The sequence below is a fragment of the Moschus berezovskii genome, chromosome 4 (genome assembly GCF_049115385.1).
Source record: "Moschus berezovskii isolate FMDL1 chromosome 4, NW_MosBer_1.0, whole genome shotgun sequence".
In the NCBI taxonomy this organism is placed as follows: domain Eukaryota; kingdom Metazoa; phylum Chordata; class Mammalia; order Artiodactyla; family Moschidae; genus Moschus; species Moschus berezovskii.
Genome location: NC_142463.1, coordinates 117,097,519 through 117,107,270, shown reverse-complemented (window position 1 = coordinate 117,107,270; position 9,752 = coordinate 117,097,519). Strand labels below are relative to the sequence as shown.

General features: G+C 39.7%; 1 protein-coding gene across 1 annotated transcript; it reads right to left on the bottom strand.

Annotated features, from left to right (window-relative positions):
• Positions 1–2,630: 2,630 nt before the first annotated feature.
• Positions 2,631–9,101, bottom strand: DUSP12 (dual specificity phosphatase 12). Its single transcript, XM_055402954.2, has 6 exons — positions 8,653–9,101; positions 7,486–7,599; positions 7,275–7,393; positions 6,420–6,516; positions 5,929–6,115; positions 2,631–3,070 (listed from the first exon to the last, which is right to left on the bottom strand). The coding sequence occupies exons 1-6, from the start codon at positions 8,916–8,918 to the stop codon at positions 2,909–2,911; spliced, it is 945 nt and encodes a 314-aa protein (XP_055258929.1). The 5' UTR covers positions 8,919–9,101; the 3' UTR covers positions 2,631–2,908.
• Between the last annotated feature and the right edge of the window lie 651 nt (positions 9,102–9,752).

Here is a 9,752-nt window from a genome sequence, read left to right as displayed (position 1 = left end):
TTCTTTGTCAGCAATGGATCACAAAAATCCTCGGAAAAACTCAGATGTGGATCCTATCATTATCTCCATTTTAGGTTAAAACGAATTAAAGCTAATACAAATGACCTTTCAAACAACCCTGTGAGGAGAGCAGAGATTATATTAATCTCATTTTGTGAAGATGAAAAATGACTCAATTTTCAAAAGACCTGCTCACTTCCAAGAAGATGGTGATCAGTGGAGCCAGATTAGAGCCACTCCCTAATAATTCTACTTCAGTACTGTTTTCACTGTACCACACTGCCTCTGAAATAAGGTTAATACTGCTGTCTTCAACAAATGTGTAAATCCAAATGTTTTACACTGGCATTCTTAAATATTAAAAAGAATTCTTTTTTGAGAACAAAGGCATACAGATTTTCTATCCATCCCCTACTCCCTGCCAAAAAAGAAAAAAACAAAACATTGAAAGACTTTAAATCTGAAAATCTTCCTTAGAGGATGTTTCACAAAATTTCAAAATTTACATAAAGAATAATCATGTATTCCCAAACAATTCCTCACTGGCAAATACTAATTATCACTCAAAAAAAGATACTATTTTGTGAATTCCCCTGGCAACAATGTAAATTACAAGGCAGAGGTTTTATCTAGTTTGTTCAATGTATCACCAAATTGCACACAACAGGTGCTTCATAACTATTTACTGAATTGACAATCATAAATTCAAGTAAAATCTATGTAATTTTCTGTGTCAGATGCCACAGTGTCATGGATAGGTAACTTAACAGTATGAAACTGCTGCTACTCAACTACTTTTTCCCTACAAAGAGGCAAAGGTTCAACCTAATTGTGTTTAATAAGCTTTCCGGAAAACATCACAAAGTAAAGAGGTAAACAGCTATTATGAAAGCTAAGACAGAAATGGAGAAATTTTTTTCTCTTATGAGGAACACTGGGCTGGAAGAAGCACAAGCTGGAATCAGGATTGACAGGAGAAATATCAATAACCTCAGATATGCAGACGAAACTACCCTTATGGCAGAAAGTGAAGAGGAACTCAAAAGCCTCTTGAGGAAAGTGAAAGAGGAAAGTGAAAAGTTTGGCTTGAAGCTCAACATTCAGAAAACAAAGATCATGGCATCTGGTCCCATCACTTCATGGCAAATAGATGGGGAAACAGTGGAAACAGTGTCAGACTTATTTTTGGGGGCTCCAAAATCACTGCAGATGCTGATTGCAGCCATGAAATTAAAAGATGCTTACTCCTTGGAAGGAAAGTTATGACCAACCTTGATAGTATATTAAAAAGCAGAGACATTACTTTGCCAACAAAGGTCCGTCTAGTCAAGGCTATGGTTTTTCCCGTGGTCATGTATGGATGTGAGAGTTGGACTGTGAAGAAAGCTGATTGCAGAAGAATCGATGCTTTTGAACTGTGGTGTTGGAGAAGACTCTTGAGAGTCCCTTGGACTGCAAGGAGATCCAACCAGTCCATTCTAAAGGAGATCAGTCCTGGGTGTTCATTGGAAGGACTGATGCTAAAGCTGAAACTGCAATACTTTGGCCACCTCATATGACGAGTTGACTCACTGGAAAAGACTCTGATGCTGGGAGGGATTGGGGGCGGGAGGAGATGGGGACGACAGAGAATGAGATGGCTGGATGGCCTCACTGACTCGATGGACATGAGTTTGAGTGAACTCCAGGAGTTGGTGTTGGACAGGGAGGCCTGGCATGCTGTGATTCATGGGGTCGCAGAGTAGGACACGACTGAGCAACTGAACTGAACTGAAGAAAAAATGTATTAAATGAAAGTTGCCAAAGGCTCCAGGTCCTATTCTGAGATACTCTCAAGAGTCAACTGTAACAGTCCCACCCTTTTAAAGGATGGTGATTCACATTTCTTTGTATTTAAAGTTAACTTCCATGTTGGTGTTTATGTACCTATAGATACACTCACATGTAAAGATATGCAATATGTATTAAGAACATGGACTACTTTATTAGCTAATTCTGATCTCATGTAAATGTTCAAACATCATAAACTCCAGTCTCCAGAGATCACATTTAAAAAAGCTAATCTGGACATATTACCTTTCCCAATACTCTAACACACCAGGCTAAAAAGGTGATTGATATGCAGTTACTCCACATTTAATTTTCTTCATCATTAGAAACATACCTAACATTAATATATTTCTTTAAGCAGATTACTTCCAAAAGTATCTTAAACATGTTTTTCTAAAAACTCAGATAACTGGGATTCCAGAACAAAAATAGAAAAAAGACATTTCAGTCAGCATTTTACTGATGTCCTTTCCTTCTACATGTCCAAGAAAAATCCAGACTTATGTAGCTTTACTAATGCCCCTTAAAAGAAAATGTCAAAACACATCCAAGCAAATTTGCTTTACGTTTCTAGAAATAAAAGGATGTTGCTTAAATATGACAGTTTTAAATTTTTGGACATTATTCTGTCCATCTAGACCTGTCCATCTGTTCATAACTAACATTCCAAAAATCACAACTTCAAGGAGGTGACGTATGTGTAATTATGGCTGATTTGCATTTTTCTACAGCAGAAACCAACACAAGATTGTAAAGCAGTTTTCCTCCAATTAAAAAATAAATTTTTTTAAAGATGGGGAAAAAATAACAACTTTTAATATATTTGAAATAAAGTATCCAGTTATAGAAGATTTTAATATCAAAGTATAATTTATATGATTAAAAAGTTCTGATTTCTATACAAAGTATTCTACTTAGTATAAGAAGCTGACAAAGTATAATTTCTGAAGTAACATCAAATGATTTTTATCTTCTCACATTGCAAATGAAATGTTAATGGCCTAAAAACTACACAATCTGCCAGGGATGAAGATAAGGAAGAGCAGCACATATCAGCAAGTTATCAAATGTAACAAGTTCATATTTTTCTTGTTTGTGATCCCAAAACCGGCAGCATTTTCATTTCATCCACTCTGTTCTTATGTATTTGAAAAGCAGGTGTTATCCATCTACCACATGAGCACTGTTCACCATACCAGTTGAAAGAACCCAACTTGGCATTGCATTTGGGGCAGAGAAGCTAAAAGAAAACAGATGTGTTACTTTTTCTTTCACTTTTATGTAAAACAAGTAATTATCTTTGGTAACACAGGATATAAAACAGTAAGACATGGCTCATACCTTCAAGGAGTTGATGATCTAATCAGTGAGATGAAATGTAATGGCAATTTTCTATAATAGATAGTAAACTACAATAATTGTAAAGTATGTTGTACTCTGGGAGTTTAGAGAAGAAATAGATTGATTCCAGAATGAAACGAGAAAGGTGAAGACTGAGTCATGAAACACGTGGCATATATGTTGACTTTTTTTTTTACCTAAAGACTTAAAATTTTTATTTCTAATTAGCTAGTACTAAGACTAGAGCATTTCAAGCAAACAGTACAGTAACATGAGCATACCTGATCCACACTTTAAATACAGTGTCATCATAAACAAGATGAGACAGAAACATCTGTCACTATCCACACACCATATTATGTGTTAACCTTTAAACCAACTATAAAGAAAGTTTGTACATAAAACTCAGAACTAAAATTGATTACAGAAATATCTACAAGTTTTCAGTTTGACAAAATATACCACATTCCTCAAAACAATTAAACACAGAGTCACTGTATGATCCAGTAATTCCAATTCTGGGTATATACTCCAAAGAAATAAAAGCAGGGACCCAAACAGATATTTGTATACCCATGTTCATAGCAGCATTATTCCCAACACCCAAAGGGAGGAAGCAACCCAGATATCCGTGGATAGATGAGGAGACAAACAAAATGTGGTATACACAGAAAATGGAATACTACTCAGCATGAAAAAGGAAGGAAACTCTGACACACGCCACAACATGGATGAACCTTGAGGACATTATGCCAACTGCAATAAGCCAGCCACAAATTTATGAGGCCCCTGGAGGAGTCACATTCATAAAAGCAGAGAGCAGAAGAGTGGTTGCCAGGGACTGGGGAGGAGGGGGTGGAGGACTAGAGTTTAATGGGTATGGCATTTCAACTGGGGAAGATGGTGGTGATGGTTGCACAATGTGAACGGTCTCAATACTACTGAATTATACACTAAAAATAGCTAAAATGGTAAATTTATGTGATGACTATTTTACCGTAATTTTAAAAAGCCACATTCATAATATATGTATGTCAGGCCACTTGTGCTGCACACCTTCAACTTATACAATGCTGTATATCAATTATCTCTCAATAAACTGAAAAACTGTGTATCTCAAAGCTGAGATAAGCAACAGACTGGAGAAAACACCTGCATTATGTGAAACATTAGACTATATAAACCGTTCCTAAATTCCTTAGACAAAGACAAAACCCATAGAAATGCGCCAAGGATATGAAGGAAATTTCCTGCAAAACAAAGTATAAATGGCTGATAAGTACATAAAGATGTTGGTCTCAGCAGCAGTCATAGAGATTCAAATTAAGACACCTTAGGATTAACATTTTTCATCTCACAGACAGACAAAATCTTACTGATTTTATAATATCCATATACCAAAGGTATGGGGAAATGAGTACATGCATTCAACGTTAGTGAAAGGCAAATTTGTGTGGGCATTGTTAAGGTCAGCCCAGAATATTAGTAATATTTAAAAATGTACACTCTTCAAGCCAGAAATTCCACTTTTAGGTATATATTCTATAAGAAAATAAATGTACAAAGTATGCACAAATGTGATCTAGAATATTTCACAAAAAAATAAAATAAATGCCTTTATCTTGGGTGCTTTCCAGATTAAATAAAAGCAGCAAGGGAATTCCCTGGGCATCTAATGGTTAAGACTCCACAAATGGCCCTCCACTGTTGAGGGCCAGGGTTCAATCCCTAGTCAGCAAACCAGGATCCCACAAGCCACAAGGGGCAGCCAAGATAAATAAAAGCAGCAAGGCAAACACATAAGCCACAAAAGAAAAAACAGATAAAGTGGACTTCAACAAATAGTATCAAGAGTAGGAAGTGACTGATGTACAAGGTTTATTTGGTAGTGATAAAAATGGTGACAGATTCTAAAGCCTGTGAACATACTGAAAACCACTGAACTGTACACTTTCCACAGGTGAATGATATGGTAAGTGAATTATATCTCAATAAAGCAGCAGCATCTGAAAACATGGGTTTGAATATAAGGTACCCCCTTCTAGGCAAGACATTAACTAATGTAGATTAAGTTTCCTCATGTATAAAATACACGATGATGAATATGTATCTGCTCTATTTTATAAAATTATTCTTCAAATGAAATACACTGAGAGTTTCATAAAAACTCACTATACACACTTAGATAATCTTTAAACATCATTACATCCTAGATTAAGAATATCTTTACATTAAATCAAGTAAACCTAAAAGAGAGTTGCAGCCATCACAGGATACTCATATGAGCTGCATTTTTCAGAATCAGTAAATGAAAAGGAATCTCATAAAAAAACATATAAAACTGAAAGAATCAGCAAAACAGAGATACATAGAGCCAAAGGAGAAAAAAGGAAGATTAAGAAGAAATTTTAAATCTAACTTTAAAATCCGTGATTTGCCCTACTTCTTACAAAGCTCAAGTTTTGCTAAATATATTCTAGTTTGTCTTAATTTGAAAAAATTTAAACAATAGGCTTAAAAGGAATTAACTGAGACCAAAAGCTCTCAAGCAAAAAGTGGATCACTACTTTAGATCACCTGGTTTTTATTTAACTAATTTATCTTTGATAGAATCTTGCCTATACTACAAAGATATAATCTTTAGAAAGAAAGCAGTTAAGATGGAGTAAAACACTAGTTAAAGTATGATTTAAAATGAAAGAAGGAACAAAATACAGATGACATAATAAAACTAAAGAAAGGAAAATGTGTTCTCACCTGTCCATCCATCACTCCCAACAAAGTGGATTCCATCCACTGTACAGGTTCAATGAAGTAAGATGTACATTGAGCCTGACTCCCGTTGGAAAGCATGGGGGATGGTGTCATCCTCTTGTGGGCAAAAGCTACAGGACCACTTCCTTCGTTATGATCCAAAATGCTAGAACTTCTAAATAACGATCGCCTGCAACCCCCAAACAAACAAAAACATTAATGATTTCCAAAAGGATGAAAAAATAGATTAAATGTGCAGTATTTCTTAGAGGGAAAATTAATATAGCATTGATTATGATATTTTAATTTTTGATAACCTCTACAAGTAACCAGATAACTTTTAAGAATTCATTTTCTTCTTGAAACCAGATCTGAATATGAAATTTCTGTATTCAATTAAACAAATTCTTCCTACAAGGTTTTAAGAAACTGAAACTTTCAGTACTTTTCTACTGAGACAAAATAAAATCTCCAGAGGATACAAAATATTTTACCTGCACTTTCTACATTTGTAGAGACCTCCATCTTTCAATCCTTGTGAAATGGCAGATGGGTCAACAGCGAAGAGTTCTTGAGGTAAGTTCTGCAATTCTATGTAACATAAAAAGGATCCATTTGTTAAAATCAACTCTGCATTTTCAGACAAAATTCAAAAGGCAAGTTGCTCAGTGGTAAAGAATCCACATGCCAATACAGAAGACGCAGGTTCGATCTGTAGGTCGGGAAGATCCCCGGGAGAAGGAAATGGCAACCCACCCCAGTATTCTTGCCTGGGAAATCCCTGTCCACGGGGTCACAAAAGAGTCAGACACAACTTAGCAATTAAACAACAAAATGCTAATCTCAGATATTAAAAAAATCTCCAGTGTTGAGAAATGAGGACGAGGTAGGAGAGCACAGTGATGCAGCCCTTGGCTTCCAGGCACAAACTGCCTGACTTCATATTCGAGCCTGCCATTTACAAACCATGTGGCCCTGGACAAGCTGTTTCCTGCTAAACCATGGTTTCAAAATGAAATAAAAGTACCTGTTTCAAAAGTGAAATAATGCACCTGAAGCATCTGGTGTCAGAGTAAACTACATCTAGAAAGGACTGAATGTGCTGTGCTTAGTTGCTCAGTTGTGTCTGACTCTTTGCGACCCCATGGACTATAGCCTGCCAGGCTCCTTTGTCCATGGGATTCCGAAAGCAAGAATACTGGAGTAGGTTGTCATGACCTCCTCCAGGGGATCTTCCCAACCCAGGGATGGAACCCAGATCTCCCGCACTGCGGGCGGATCCTTTACCCAGGCTGAGCCACCAGGGATGCCCAAAAAGGATTGAATACATACTGCCAATTATTACTTACCTGGATATTTCTCTGTAACCTTTTGTAAACGATACTGTTTATAAACTGCACTGGAGGTATCTACTTCACAGCCCATTGCCTGGTATAATTTCAGTTGCCACTCAAACCCCTCATTCATCCTGCAAGGACAAACAGATACAGAGTTACATTTTCTTTAAATAAATAAAACTGCATCACAAAAACAGAATTATTACTGTAACAAGTAACTCACTTGGCCTCTGGCTGGACAGTCTTAAGGTTTTCATAGGCTTTTTCAAAGGTAAGCTGGTCAGTCTTCATCATAAAAGCAGTTATTACAGTCACACTTCGACTGACCCCTGCATGACTGAAAAAGAAACCTTTAAAATATCAAATAACAACAATTACAAAAACAAAAAAAACCACCCCCTATAAATGGTAAAGTATGGGTCCACTTCTTGTCTGCTTCTTCTACTCAAGTAAATCCTTTGCCTCTGAAATACTACTGCTGTACAAAAGAAGTATTCCTTTATTTCCTTATTCATTTTAAATTCTGAACCATGTGAATGTATTACCTATTGAAAAATAGTTACACTAAATTTTTAACATCTTATAATGGCTTCAGAACAAATCTAAACTCTTTTGCTCTTGGCTTTAAAGGCCCGGGAGATCTGGTCGCAAACTTCTATTTTATCACTACCTTATGTCCTTTATATAGTGTTTATAACAAAATCTGGCTGTAACATTAATGACTCAGTAAGCGTAAACTGCTGTGATTACATTCTTTCTGCCACTGCTACGTCCTAATCAATTTTTCTCTCCCCAAATCTCCCCTACATCGGCCACGTCTACCTCAAACAAAAACAATGAAAATAACCTGCTCTCCCTCTGAAGTCTGAATAACCTTAACCTCTGTTAAGGAGAAGGAAATGGCAAACCACTCCAGTATTCTTGCCTGGGGAATCCCGTGGACAGAGGAGCCTGGTGGGCTGCTGTCCACGGGGTCGCACAGTGTCGGACACGACTGAAGCGACTTAGCAGCAGCAGCAACCTCTGTTAATCTCTCTTACTACACACCTCGCATCCTGGTCTGCTTTTCTTCAGTATGTGTCTGGCTACTCGAGAAGAGATTTAAATGTGCAGAGACTTAGTCATTTATCTGAAGATTCCTCCTACCCTCGATCACTCAGCGGCTGCAGAATGAACCAGCACAAACTAAATGAATGAAAAGCCTGCGCGTCATCAGGGGACCGCGTCCTGCCCGCTCCTCTCTCTGACACAGGCCCACGCAAGAGGGAGCTGGAGGGTCCAGCGGTCCGCCAGCCCTCTGGTGCTCTTCTGGACCCCGGGAGGAAAAGGGCGAGGGGGGTCCGGGGGGCAGCGTGGCGGGGCTGCTCTCCGCACGGACCCGGCCACTCACCAGCGCACCAGCACGGCGCGGCCCTCGGCGCGAGCCTGTTCAATGAAGGCCACACAGCGGTCCAGATGGCTGAGCAGGTCGGTCTCGGGTCTGTCCAGCGCTGGCACGAAGAGACTCCGTAGACCCTCGACCCCAGCCCCCGGGCTGAAGTCAGGCTCCTCCGAGTCCACCGTCAGCACCGCCGTGACGCCCGCCTCCCTCAGGCGGTCTGGCTCCGCGACGGCCGCGGCTCCCCCCAGGAACAGCCCCGGACGCACTTCCAGCATCTGCCTGGCAGAGCAGCCCCGGCTGCGGCCGCCGACCCGGTGCTCGCGGCCTCGGCTTCCGCCCTGCGCCTCCACCGCGGCTGCGCCCGGAGGCCGGGCTGCGGCGGGCCCCACCACCGAGACGGCAATCGGCTAGAACGTCCCTACCGTGGGCCCCAGCCGCGCTCACTCGCGCCGCTGCTGCCTCGGAGGATTTCGTCGACCGCGGGAATGAGGATTTACTGGGGCCGGTGACGTGACTTCGGCCTGGGCGGAGCTAAACCGCACTCGCGGCGGCTTCTGAACCCTAACCCAAATACCTACAGGGTTTCTCAGGCTCCTAGTGTTGAGATCTTTATAGATTTCTGCACAAGCAGAAAATGGAGTCAAGTTGAAATGATGGTCCCACCAATGGAATCAGTACCATAATCTTATGCACTTAAAATACAACACTTTTTCAGTACGTATGAAACCATTTGTTTGTAGTTCTTCTCTTGTGACTTTTTACTTTTCTCCCCCCCGCCCTTATTTTACTGGTATGTGACTTCTTGTTGGTGTGTATTATTCTGTATATTTGAAAGTATTGATACCATGGTTTTGTGTCAGTGCACTCCAAAGACCACCAAAAATCCACGTGTAGTTAAGTAAATTGAGTTTATTACTCAATCATGAACTGTAGAATCTTGTGACATGCAGGTCTTAAGAGAATGTTGCTGCTGCTGCTGCTAAGTCGCTTCAGTCATGTCTGACTCTGTGCGACCCCAGAGACGGCAACCCACCAGGCTCCCCCATCCCTGAGATTCTCCAGGCAAGAACACTGGAGTGTGTTGCCATTTCCTTCTCCAATGCATGAAA

What these genes read in the sequence shown, in the direction of transcription:
- DUSP12 (XM_055402954.2), bottom strand. Translation starts at nt 8,918, where the DNA reads ATGCTGGAAGTGCGTCCGGGGCTGTTCCTGGGGGGAGCCGCGGCCGTC. An exon ending in TACAAATGTAGAAAGTGCAG is followed by an intron (nt 6,116 to 6,419) that starts GTAAAATATTTT and finishes TGGGGGTTGCAG; the next exon opens with GCGATCGTTATTTAGAAGTT. An exon ending in TGGGAGTGATGGATGGACAG is followed by an intron (nt 3,071 to 5,928) that starts GTGAGAACACAT and finishes GTTTTCTTTTAG; the next exon opens with CTTCTCTGCCCCAAATGCAA.